The sequence below is a fragment of the Artibeus jamaicensis genome, unplaced genomic scaffold, assembly GCF_021234435.1.
Source record: "Artibeus jamaicensis isolate MK-2021 breed Jamaican fruit bat unplaced genomic scaffold, CSHL_Jam_final scaffold_833, whole genome shotgun sequence".
Lineage (NCBI taxonomy): Eukaryota > Metazoa > Chordata > Mammalia > Chiroptera > Phyllostomidae > Artibeus > Artibeus jamaicensis.
The window spans coordinates 15,435,992-15,449,325 of record NW_026522056.1 but is presented as its reverse complement, the minus strand read 5'-3'; the positions used below and the strand labels follow the sequence as shown (position 1 = coordinate 15,449,325).

At 48.0% G+C, this 13,334-nt stretch overlaps 1 protein-coding gene and 1 non-coding gene across 2 annotated transcripts; both read left to right on the top strand.

The window, feature by feature from the left end:
• The first annotated feature begins 3,643 nt into the window (after nt 1–3,643).
• LOC119036935 (U6 spliceosomal RNA) lies at nt 3,644–3,750 on the top strand. Its single transcript, XR_005080108.1, has one exon. It is a non-coding gene; the product is annotated as a U6 spliceosomal RNA (small nuclear RNA).
• A 1,256-nt stretch (nt 3,751–5,006) lies between these two features.
• On the top strand, nt 5,007–7,715 carry CLDN23 (claudin 23). The gene has a single exon (XM_037128718.2). The coding sequence runs from the start codon at nt 5,675–5,677 to the stop codon at nt 6,551–6,553; it is 879 nt and encodes a 292-aa protein (XP_036984613.2). The 5' UTR covers nt 5,007–5,674; the 3' UTR covers nt 6,554–7,715.
• Nucleotides 7,716–13,334: the final 5,619 nt, after the last annotated feature.

Genomic DNA, 13,334 nt, shown 5'->3' with positions numbered 1-13,334 from the left:
TCAATTAAAAAATAAGATAATGATCATAGTTTAATTTTTATTCAATAACCCACTGAACTGGATTTGCCATTGGAAAACTAGTGACAGTGTTTATGTAGGGCCTTATTCTGTGGCGAGTAAAATAGTGTGGACAAGAAAAGGGGTTGGATGGAAGGTAACCTCACCGGGTGATCTTATCATAATTCATAACCGAGCAGGCCACAGTGAAGAGTCATGCCTCAGGCATATAATTTTTAGTAAAAGGTTTATCTTTGCCTTAAGCAAGCCCTGCCCATTATTTCTGTGCATCTAGGACAACATACCTTTGAAATAAACTGTTACCACCCTCGAGAGAGCACATAACTTTGTTAACTATCCTATATTTCAATCCCTCCCTTGCTTCCTCACCGCCATGTAAGCTTCCTTGCATTCCCTCCTTAATTTCAAAGGCATAAAAGCTGCAAAACCGTTTTTCCCTGGAGCATGGGAGCTCTTGATCCCTGGCATATGTTACCAGTCTGGCTCAAATAAACTCTCATAAAAGTTTCCTACATGTTTGGATGTTTCTTACATCGACAATAGAAAGACCAGGTATAGGGAATCTGAGGATTTCTCATAACAGCACGCTGCCGTGGCAGGACCCTCTTTGCCCCTCAAAGTTTATAGAAGTCTGTGGAAGATTGGGATTTTGCACCAGGTGGTATCTAGACCCAGCCTTTGCAGGCTCGCAGGACCCAGCATGAGCCCCTTTAGAATTAGCCATTGGGAGCCCACTATTCCTCAGGAAACCTGGGGCACTGTAAACAGATCCTTGTCTTACCTCAGGGCCCCTTTTCAGAAAAGAAAGCTATTCCTGAGCCAGGGATCACCTTACACAGACAGGTACTAATCTTGGCAATAATTCATTCCTGCCACACTATGATTCATGCTTTGTTTCTCACTCGGCCCCACAATGAACTCGGAAGTGCCTAGAACAAAGAGCCGAGATCCCTAATCAGATGCTATGCTTAGCTCACTCATACTTTTTAAAATTACCATAGAAAGTTACCCCCGTGTACCTATACTTTGTTGGGAATATCTGGAGCTAATCATTACCTCATTATTTTCCAGGCTGAGGAAAAACAAACATTCAAGCAAGCCTGTTCACTGAGATGAATGTCACAATCCTTTTTGGTCAGACAGTCACCTGTAAGAGAGTTCTGTGAATACTACATGAATGAACACAGGACAGATGGAGATAAAATCGAGTTGCTGAATGGCTGCTGTAGGCCAGGCAGGAAGATGGATTTCAGGGCAAAACAGAGCAAGATGAACCTGATGCCTGCCACAGAGAATCTGCGGACCAACTACAAAACTAGATGATTCAAGAAGGAATTGAGGCAGGTGTTAGGATGGAAGAGGGAGTCGTGGGAGTACACAGCAGGAAACACGACCATCTGAAGCACGTGTGGGGTTGGGAAGTGGCAGGCAGGACTCTGGGTGAGGGGGCAGCATAGTCAAGGACCTAGAGGCAAAAGGAAATCCAGAAAAAAGTCTGGATTTACTGGGTTACAGGGCAAGAAGATGGTGCTGCGGGGGGAGAGGGTGATGGGCAGGGGTATGTGGTTGGGGCTGACCTGTGAAAGGTCTTGTGAAGGGTTAAATCAGGTGCAAGACTTGATTGAAATGTGAAACGTCCACTCTGAGGGCCCATGTGGGGAATGGAGAGAGAAAGCCTCAGTGTAAGGTACCAGCTAAGAGTCAGTTTATTTATTATTATTATTAATTATCATTATTATTATTTCTATCCTCACCTGACAACATTTTTTCTTGCTTTCAGAAAAGAGAGAGGGGTGAGAGAGAAACATCAATCAGCTGCCTTCTTGGACACACCCTGACTAGGGATCCAATCTGGAACCTGTGTGTGTGCCCTGACCAGGCATAGGATCAGGGACCTTTCTCTTTGCAGGATGACACCCAACCAACTGCGCCACACTGGTCAGGGCCATCTAGGAGTCAGTTTAAAGAGAAAGACTAGGAGATGGTTTGGGCTTAGGTAGCGGCAAGAGGAAAGAAAGAGAAATGGATGACTAGAGAGATTTAGGAGGCAGAACATACAAGAGTCCTTTTTTCTCACAGGTAAATAGTACCTGGGCCTCATTCGCTCCGTAGAGAAATCTAAGTGAGAAGAAAACAACTTTTGGAAGAGGATTCAGAGCCCATGAAGTCCTTACGAAGCCTCTTTGCTGTTCCAAAGAACCATCACTTAGGTTCTAAATGTAGAGACAAATTGTAAAGTGCATTCAAAGTGAAAATGCTTTCTCAGAGCTAATGGGGATTTCTTTTTTCCCAAAGGGGTCATCCCAGGAATTCCCTGTGTTCAGACAAATTGGGGAGTTGATAGGCCATGGGAGACATGCCGTCTATATTGTATAACTCCATTTATACAAAATTCTAGAAAATGCAAACTAATAGTAACAGAAATCAGATCAGTAGTTGCTTGGGAACAGGAGAGGCAGGGAGAGATAGAGAAGAGATTGCCAAGGGCAGGTTCCACGGGTGTACGGATATGTCAAAACAGCAGTGCAGTCCGTGCAGGGTCTTGTGTGTTAATTATACATCATCTGTGTAGGGCTCATTGTGTTAAAGAAAATAACTACAGGCCCAAAATGCTGTCACTGGTGTTGCAAGCCCATGATACAAAATACATTTAATACCTGATCTAATTGTAGCTTCAACCTTTTGCAGAAACATAATCTTAATCAACCAGTAAGGAATTTTGGGGTCAAGCACCAGTACGGTAATCTGTCATGTAGGCCTCTCTGCCCTCTCTCCCCAACCACAGAAGATGCAATTTCTCTTCCCCCAAAGGTTAAAAAATAATCCTTTTTGCCATCCCCACACTGAAGGGCTACCTCATCCCACTCATCTTCCTATAAAAATGTTCCTGATAGGCCCCCTGCCTTCCCCTAATGGAAGGTGACTTTACCTGTAATCATCCACTCTTTTAACTTCTTCATTTCACCCCCTTTCTGCCTATAAGAACCTTCCATTTTGTGCAACTTGTCAGAGCCTCCTTCTGATAGGATGTTGGTCAACAAGTTCCATTAGGCTCCTTCTGATAGGATGTTGATCAACAAGTTCCATTAGGCTCCTTCTGATAGGATGTTGCCCACTTAATGATCACTTAAGAAGCCAACCAGATCTTCAAATTTGCTCAGTTAAGTTTTGTTTTTTAGCAAGAGTACAGATAAAAACTAACACACTCACTTATAGCCCAGTGCCCATGCAGCTGCTCTGGAAAACAGTAGGTTGTGTCTTTAAAAAGTTAAAAGTAGAAAACCATATGACCCAGCAATTCCACTTCTGGAGAACTGAAAGCAGGGATTCCGAGAGATATTCATGCACCCGTGTTCATAGTGGGATTATCCGTAGTCACCAGAAAGAGGTGGCAAACCAGGTATGCACCAAAGGATGACTGGATGAACAAAACGTGGTATATACCTACAATGGAATATTACTTAGCCTTAAAAAGGAAGGAAATTCTGACACACACTACAACATGAGTGAATCTTGACAACATTATGCCCAGTGAAATAAGCATATCATCGTTAATACTGAATGACTACACTTATATGAAGTATCCAGAGTCCTTGGGGTCACAGACGAAGAAAGCAGAATGGTGGTACTCGCTTCGGCAGTACCAGTGCTAACCCTGGAACAATACAGAAAAGATTAGCGTGGCCCCAGCACAAGGATGACGTGCAAACCTGTGACATATTACATATTAGAAGGAAGGAGGGAAGGAGGGAGGGAGGGAAGCAAGGAAGGAAGGAAGGAATGAAAGAAGGAAGGAAGGAAGGAAGGAAGGAAGGAAGGAAGGAAGGAAGGAAGGAAGGAAGGAAGGGAGGAAAGAAGGAAGGAAGGGAGGAAGGAAGGAAAGAAAGTAGATATTGGTTGCCAAGGGCTTTGGGGATAGAAGGGATGGCGATGGAAATGGGGAGTTATTGATAAGTGGGTAGAGTTTCAGTTTGGGACGATGGAAAACTTCTGGAGATGAACAGTAGTGATGGTAGCACAACAATATGAATTTACTCAATGCCAATGAGCTGTACGCTTAGAAACGGTTAAGACAATAAATTCTGTTATGCAAACAGCTTTTAAAATTAAACCATTTTCTGAAAGAAAGGTCGTAATTCCTATCATCCACCCTAAAATGTTAAAAATTAGCTAAAGACCTATAACGAATACAAATAATATTGAATGTGAATTGTATTTGAAAAATAAAATTAGAAAACAAAATGTTCAAAGTTATTTCAAACCAATGCTAAATTAACATGGATTTTTTAAATGTTTTAATTTAAACCAATTACAAACACAATATACTTCCATTTAAGAAATATGGACCAAGAAGAAAATATTGTTAAAGGATAATTTTTAGAAAAATGTAAAATCATGACTCACTATAAAATGAAGACGTGTCGAAATTTTTATTTCACTCGTTATTAATAATGGAACCAGTAGGATGTTACAGCCAGTTCAAAGAAGAATTCAAAAAGCACAAATACTTAGGCCCACAGGCATGCCGGAGTGAATTTAGAAAGCAATACCAAACTGGTCAGTGATCGGGCGGTAATCCTTTACACTCTACGGAAAAACCCGTCCGCGCTTCTATGGACAAAAATCAGCTGCGCAACCACAGGCTTTTCTACAGTTTACAGAGTTGTAAAACGGCTCAAAACAGTACGCTGTATAGTCAGATAAATCTGAAAAGTGTGCAATCTAGCAACACCTCTTTGTGCGTGCTTTTCAAGTCTGAAAAACAAAATAAAATAACCCCTTGTCCCAGAAACACGCTCGCTTTCATACTTTTGAGTCAAGTTTAACCTGGACGATGAAGACCTTGTTAATAAGCACAGTAAACAGGTTTACGAAACGAAATTGCTCCAGTGCGAGGCTCGGGACCCGGTTCAGGACCCTGGTGCGTACCTGCCCGCGTGCTAGGTGGCGCCGGGAGCCGAGGCACCGCCCACTCGGCCGGGAGTGGCTGCAAGTGAACAGCGTAAAACCAGGACGGACCGCCAGGCGTGCGCCGGAGGGGCGGGAGGAGAGGCTACGCCTGGGGCCCAAAGCCGGAGCAGAGAAAAACTCTACAGTAGAGACCCGGGAAGGCAGGGGAACTGAACAACAACTAGCTGGGCGCGCCCCCGGAGCGGCACCGCCTCTTTCCTTCCCCGCCCACCGCCGGTGGAGCCTGGGGAGGCACCAGGGCGGGGCAACCTTTGCTCCCTCCGGGAGAAGCCTGGCTCCTGAGACGGGTGTTGGCGCTCACTGGACACTGGAGCGGGCTGGGGCCTGCTCGTCCCTGCCACCCGGGGGGGTTTGGTCGCGGGGTTCCTTTCTGGACGGCCGCACCTCGGACCGCGGTATCGGTGGGACCCACCCTCGACAGGTATCGATCGGGGAAGGCAGCTGCGTTGGAGGGAATTAGGGGCGAGCTGTCGAGTGGGGACGGTCCTGCGTCGCAAACCTAGGGCGTCCGGGAAAGAGTGGGGCGCAGGCCCCCGGCCCTTGGCGGCGCCCGTGCCCACTTCGGGGCTCGGAGCCGGTGCTCTCCGTGCGCGCGCTGGCCTGAGATCGCCGGGCGGCAGAGAAGGCGTCCGCGGAGAAGGCGAAAGGTGCGCTGTCCCGCGGCGGTGCAGCGCGGTCCCCCGGGATGCGGACGCCGGTGGCGATGACAGTGGGCATGGTGCTCGCGCCCTGCGGGCTGCTGCTCAACCTGACCGGCACGCTGGCGCCCGGCTGGCGGCAGCTGAAGGGCTTCCTCAACCAGCCGGTGGACGTGGTGCTGTACCAAGGCCTTTGGGACATCTGCCGCGAGCAGAGCAGCCAAGAGCGCCAGTGCGGCCAGCAGGACGACCTGGGGTACTTCAAGGCTGAACCTGTGCTCGTGGCGCGCGGACTCATGGTGACGTCCCTGGCGGTCACTGCGCTGGGGCTGCTGCTGGCGTCGCTCGGCGTGCGCTGCTGGGAGGACGAGCCCCGCTTTGCGCTGGCCGGCTTCTCCGGCTTGGTGCTCTTCGCCGCGGGCCTCTTCAGCCTCATCCCGGTGTCCTGGTACAACCACGTCCTGGCTAATCGTGCCGTCCTGCCCGCCCCGGAGAGCCCGGTTAAGGTGGAAGTCAGCTACAGCCTGGTGCTGGGCTACCTGGGCAGCTGCCTGCTTCTGCTGGGCGGCTCCTCGCTGGCGCTCAGCTTCGCGCCCTGGTGCGAGGAGTGCTGTCGACGCCGCCGCAAAGCGCCCTCCGGCAGCGCCCGCCGCCCCAGCGTCAGCACCGTGTACGTGGACTGGCCGCAGCCCGCGCTCACGCCCGCCATCAAGTACTACAGCGACGGCCAGCACCGGCCGCGGCCCGCGGAGGCGGGCCCCACGGACAAGCCCAAGGTGGGCTTCCCCATGCCGCGGCCGCCACCCAAGACCTACACCAACGCGGTGGACGTGCTCGACGGGGAAACGGGGGCCCACTCCCACGGCGCCTCCTCGCGCAGCACGCGCCCCTGCCACAGCTCCCTGCCCTGCGACTCGGATCTGTAGACGGCGCCCCCAGCTTGCGCTGCCTGGATGGAGGACTCACGCCACCACCGTCGTACCTTAAACGTGTCTGTTACCTTGGGGCTTGGAGTCGGAACCTTGGACATGTTCGTGCTCCTGTGACTGGTTTGGAGGGCAGTCTTCCTTTCCTGTGGCCAAACTAGACCTCTGTGGATGATTACTACAGGTTGGGTTGGGTTTTCTTTTTACAGAGTTGTTTTTCTCTCCAGAGGAATCGGGGGTTTTATAGGGTGACAGGCTCATTCATCATCCTTTCAGCCGAAGGACATGTAGCGACTTTGCATCTTGTTGACAAGGGACAATAACAACAAAAAAGTCAGACTCAGCCATGGAGAGTAAAAAATCGATTTAACACCCTGAAACAATATTCTGAAATGCTGATGAACTTTGCATCGACGTAATTAAATATTATTAATTTTTCTGCTGGATAATTCATTTTCATGCACGCTCTCAAGAGACCGGTCTACTCCCAACTATGTTTGAATGAAGCTCTTAAAAATAAACGTAGAGTCGTGTAAATATAGCAGCTTTCCTGGAATGAAATAACCCGATTCACTCATATTTACATTTCCTCATTATAAATAGGATTTATCTCTTTTTATTGCTTACTTTTTGATTTGAAAGTTGAGGTCATGCCAGAGTTTCCCTTCTAGAAGCCAGAGAAGAACGAAAGGACAGATACTGTACCGTTCTGTCCCTCAGCTTCCTCGCCCTAGACTTAGAAGGCCGTCAATTAAATACTTGGTGCAAAATGGAAGTTGTTGATCATATTACTCTAAAGGACATGTTTATAGATCTCTCATTTCTATATAAAATTTGAAAGTAAGACTTGCAGCATACTCACAAAAGCTGTTTGTCTCCAGTACAACCTTCTGGAGTTTAAACCTTAATTACCAACAAGTTCCTGGCTGCCTGAGCACTGTTCCCAGAAATCTTGCTCTCAGAACTTTGCACCTCTTGGTGTAAGATTGCTGAAAGAGGCGAGGGAGCCCTGCTGAAGTTCCTGCCTCCTTTATTTTTGGGTTCATGCTGTCTTCTGTGCAGCATCAGGTCTATTGTTGGAAAAGCTTTAAGTGCCAGTTTCCACAGGAAGTGCGACTAGAAATCGTTTCCTCTTGTAACGGTGATGCCCAGAGTCATGAGTAGGCTTCTGTGCGTTCTTGAGAAGGACTCGATTTCATGAGTAGGGCTGGCTCTCATTCCTAGTGATTGATTTCCAGGTGCCTTTAACGGAACCGCATCTCACCTTTCAAACCTGCTGCTGGTAGCCATGTCAGAGGCAGGAGCGATCTGTTCCGAGAGAGACCACTGAGAGCCCAGGGCTACAGAACTAACTGAACAGCAGAGGCTGATCGGTAGCAGCGGAAGGGATAACGCAGATTTACTTCCTTGGCCATTTGGTACTGGAATTACCTGTTTCTATCTTTTCACGACCAGACTTTAAAGTGCAGGCATATCATCTGGGGATCTTTTTCAAATGCAAATTCTGATTCAGTTGGTCCAGAGTGAAGCTGATTTCCTAAGATCTCCCAGGAGATGCTAAGGCTGATGGTTCCTGGCCCCCACTTGTGGCTGCCAGGCTTTCACTGGGCCTGGGCCTCGCTCAGATTTCAGCCCAACTGGCAGCGCATTATCAGACCTTTGAGAGCTTGCCCTCTGGTTGAGTTGGGGGCTGCTTTCCCACGAACAGCCAGAGTGGAGACAAGGCAGGGCTGCTGTTTACAGCTAACACCTCAGAAAGGGATCAGGCCCCTGAGGAGTCAGGACCTAGCATGTAGCACAAAGACTCTGGATTTCTGGCAAGTACCAAATTTACCGAAAATTTTCTGCATCATAATTCCACGCATTTCTAGGGAAGGTTTGATAAAAGCAAACAAGTGTTTTGCATGTTTTGCGTTTCCCCCCTGCCCCGAATTATTATCCACTGGCTTATATTCAAAACACTTCCTCTCTGCTGATTAAGAGCAAACCACAGCTCTGCCTGGTGTAGCTTAGTGGATTGAGCACTGGCTTGCAACCCAAAAGGTCATCAGTTCTATTCTGGGTCAGGGCACACAGCTGGGTTGTGGGCCAGGTTCCTGGTTGGGGGGCGCGCGATGTATCTCTCACACTTCCATGTTTCTCTCACTCTTCCTCCCTCCCTCCCTGTCTCTCAGTTGACACTCTAGAAAGGCTAGCTGCAGGCGGCCAGCCCCTCAGAAGTTGCTGTTGGGAGTGAAAACTCACCCTAAACTTAACACTGACTAGGTAGCAACCACACCACAGTGAAGATACTCATGGGAAACAGCATGACCACCCTGCCTGAAGCCCTTCACTCCCGTCACTGCCATCACCACTCACTTCTAATAATCCTCTTTACACACCAAAGTTCGTGTTCTCATTGAATGGATGAAATCTTTTCAAGATTACTCAGGGCATGCCTGGAGAAGGGGGGAATCTGCAAGTAGAGCAGATGTTGCATTAGCACAGCCCCCGCCCGGCCCATTCTCCAGTCCGGCCCCCACGCCCTCACTAAGGAGGAGTGAACTTTGGAGCCTGCACAGGGCCCTCCCTTGCGGAGGCTGCGGGAGGAGCTGTCAAAGGTGCTTCAGCCACCGCCCTATTGTTTCCTACATCATTCATTCAGCAAGGTTCGACACGCCTGCCATTCTGCTAGCACCTTGGAAAACAAAACTATTCTGGGCCCTGCCTTGTGGAACTCACATAGTCCAGTGTGAGAGTCCAGTGTGCAAGGAAGATGAAGACCAATAAACCAGAATCCAGGGCTGGAGAAAAGGGTGATATTTTAGGCAGGGTGGTCAGGAAGTGCTACAGTGATATGGGAAACTTTGGAAAACCTCTGTTTAACCTTTATTTGCCCAGGCCCCAGGCGCCCTAGGGAGAATGATGGGGCTGTCTAGGATAAGTAAACAACAGTGCATTAGCTAGATTGAGATTAACACCCCTCTGTTAAAAACTGACCTTCGAATTTAGCCTTTGTCCTCTGCTTCTGCCCCATAGCTAGAACTAACTTCCGAATTCCGCTTCTGTATCCGGCTTTGCTACGTAGAGAAGAAGACCCTGTAAACTATAAAAACCCCAAGAATCCTTTGTTCGGGGCTCAGAATTTGGACACTGACTCCTCTGGGCCCGTGCACGTTAAATAAACCTCATACTCCAGAAACCCTCGGTGTCTGGTCGCGTCATTTTCCTGCAACAACGGGAGCAGGAAAATGAAAGAGAGGGGGGACACTATCTGTGGAGTAGCCACCCTCTGTCTCACTGCTTTGGTAATGAGCTTTTTCTTTCACCTAAAACTCAAAAAAAAAAAAAAAAAAGAGGGGGAAGAGGGAGAGGGAAGCCTTCCAGGCTGAGAGAACAGCAAACTCCCACACCCACTGAAGAAGCAGTGGTTAAAACAGGTAGGCGGAGCGGTCTTGGCTCCCACCGGTGTGACTGCTGCTTCTCTGTAGAGCAAGGTCGCCAGGGCAGGAAGAAGCTGGGGGTGCCAGTGAGTGTGTGGGGGGCTTCTTCGTGCCTTTTATCAGGCTAATAGCTTCTCTAGGAGGGAATAATTCAATCTGTTTAATAAAAATGGAACAAATTCAATCTGTTTAATAAAAATGTTTTCAGAATAAAATACAAACCATGCTGTTGAGGAACATTCTATCCTGCCAATGTGTGAATGGCCCTACAATGCAGTTGGCAGAGAAGAAATTTGAGCCTCATCACACATCCCCAGAGGACTGAAAGGTTAACCACCAGGATCCCTGACCCCTGCCTGACTCATATACCCCCTCTTTCACCCCTCACCTTCACACTGACCTCCCTGAAAGGTCTGTCATTCATCTCTTCAAAGCCCTGGGGATCTTTCTTAGGTATCATGCACTCTTAGCTTAAATTCCATTCACGGTTTGGCCAAGGCCTAGGTTTCCACCCCCATTACTCTCTCCCACACATGAACCCTAAGCTACTCTCCCACTACAGTTTAGAGGACTCGTATTTGCACATATGAGGCGCATGTCTACTGTGTATTTTTCTTCCTGTACTCTCCCAATTTACCTCTAAATTGAAGGTAAGGGCAGGGTTTCTATTTATTTTGTAATCCTAGAATGGGTACTAACACTTCTCTAGTGCCTGTTAGCAATTGAATGAGTTCAAGTTACCGCTAAAAGCTATTTCTGTACCCAGATTCTTCCTCTCCTTATACACAATGGTCATGTACAAAGAAAGTAATCTGTGGCCTGAGGCCACTGGCCCAAACTCAGGGCTGCAGGTGGGGAGTGGGCCCAGGAAACCCTGTGACCCGGGCTACACCCTGCTGTTAGTGGCAAGGGAAATGCCGGACAAGTCACTGTCACTTTTCCAGAACTTGGGTAACACGTGCTTCCTTAAGCCCCAGCTCTGTTCTTGTTGAGCTTCAGTTTCCTCATCTGTACAACTGGGAAGACCAGATCAGATGTCATCAGAGGGTCTGTTTAAATCTAATATTCTGAGAACGAAGATGGAGAATTAGATGAGGCTGAGTGGAAACATGAAATGTGAACAGCGAAGGCTAGGGAAACTGACTGGTCTTTAAAATTAGTGACCGGGCTGATAGCAGTGAACTCCACGGTCTAGTCCTTGGTTTCTCTGAATTTCATAAACCTCCCAGGAGTTCAAATACTAGGAACTTGGTACTCTCCCCTCTTCATCCATGACCTGTTCCCCATACGCATAAAGCACTTCATTTAACTCTTAATTGCTAACAACACACGCAAAAGTTCAAGTTTTGCGTAGGGCGTTTTGAGCCTAAGGCATGAGCCAATGAACTTTTCTAAATCTCCTTGTTCTTCTAGAAAGACACTCAATCCTGTTACCAGGTTCTAGAGGTTGAGTTCTTACAAGGAAATTCGTGTTAAATGTCTGCTACTGGCTTACTGCTCCATCTACTAGTGGAGAGAAATTAAGTAGGTAATCAGCACCTTACATACGGACCATCACAATGGGAGGCTCTTACAGTTGAAAACATGTCTCTGCTCCAAATAGACAAGATGATATATTGCAACCCGTGTAGAGGAGAGGGATTATTAGAAACTAAGTGTAAAATTTTAAGTATCCATTTAGGAAATGAGGTCCTTCTGGTGAAAAGGACATTCAGGTGTGTTTTGTAAATTCTTGGATAGGGAAAGCATAACGGGGCGTGTTAAACTAGATTCACACAGGTCGATACTTAGGCATTCAGTCCTAAGCGACCAAAGATCGGAAAAGATATAAATAAGCAGCAAGTGAGGAGAGCTGTATCCATGATCCACCGGAACACTTGGCAGCGGTCAGCTCTCTTCCTCCCAGAGAGAAGAAATAAGGGGGGGTTTCTGGGGCCAAACAGGAAATGAGGCCTGTAGCTGAGAAGGGTGGGTTCAGAAGGAACATTTTTTCACAGAGCCTGTGAAGTGGGCTGAGCTGCTGACACCCACACAAGGCTTACGGGAGACGCCGGCAGTGGCAGGTGCCCAGAGAAAGTGGTAGTACTGTTGTGCCTTTGACTGGGTTCTTCTGTGCCATTTTAATGCACTTTTGCCCAGGGGAAGGCAGAGCCTTGCCAAGGGAAAACTTGGCAGTGAGGGTGGCTCTTGGGAGAGGATAGCCAGATAAACCCAAGATTCACCCTGTGGATGAGAAGGGTGGAGCATACTATGGTGCTAAATTGGTCCCTCTGGAAGACAGCGGAGCCCCAGCAGCACTGTATGGATGCTGCTGCAGCTCCCAGCCTCAGAAAGGTGGGGCCCCCAGCGATTGCTCCTCAGGGTAAGTTGCTTCCTACTTGGGACATTTTACACTGGTATGTTACATACTATACCCACAGTAACAAACCTAGGGCTTCTCCTTATGCACAAAAGCCCATGCACACTCACTCTGTAAGAAACTAAATAGGAATAGTCTAGAAAAGATCCAAGCAAGAAAAGTCTTCCAAGTCAAGTTGTGTTTATTACAATTGGGTCTCACGCTATCAGACTCAGGTATAATGCAAAGTGTACAGGCATTGTTCATATTTTCATCTGATGCCCAATTGGCCTGGTGTACGTTCCGCTAATCCAATTTTTCTCCTTGGGGAAACAGTTTCATGACTGAGTTGCCCACAGTTGCTACTACTACTGAGTTTTAGACCATGAGCTGCTTTGTTACGTGTCTCCCATCACAGATTCAGTGCCCCGGCTGCTTATGTGGGTGTGAATGAAGCAGACCCAGGAAGACAAGCAGAGGTAGAGCAGCCAGAGGGAGTTTGGGTTCTCAGTAGTGCCTGCGTGTTTGCCCCGCAGGCAGGAGCCAGCTAAGATGAGTCTTCCCGGCCCACACCTACCACTCTGCCTGCTGCTGCCCTCTGGACCCACCTGCTGCAAAGAAGTCGGGCCAATCATTCATCTGAGTTTCTACATTTGTAAAGTACTTCACCAGTACTTTGTTTTAGAATCACTTGAGAGCATAAGAAAATCACTGATTCCATAAATTTTCAGGAAAAAAATGAGTGCTAACTTGGCGGCAAACTGTATCTGAGCAAGGGAATGGCAGGAAGCGAACACATCTACATTGACTACACTGCAGAAACCTGGCCTTTAGCTCAAAAGGTAAATAGTTTCAAGGGAACTTGTTTCCATGTGTACGATGGAGAAACAGGTTCAGAGAGATTAACTGGCTCACAGTCAGTGTCAGATTCAAATGCAGAACTCCTGACTGGTCCTGGGCCGGTGCTGAGATGAGACAGTTTCTGCTGATGAGCTGCGGCCTAAGGTACCTGAAGAGGGAA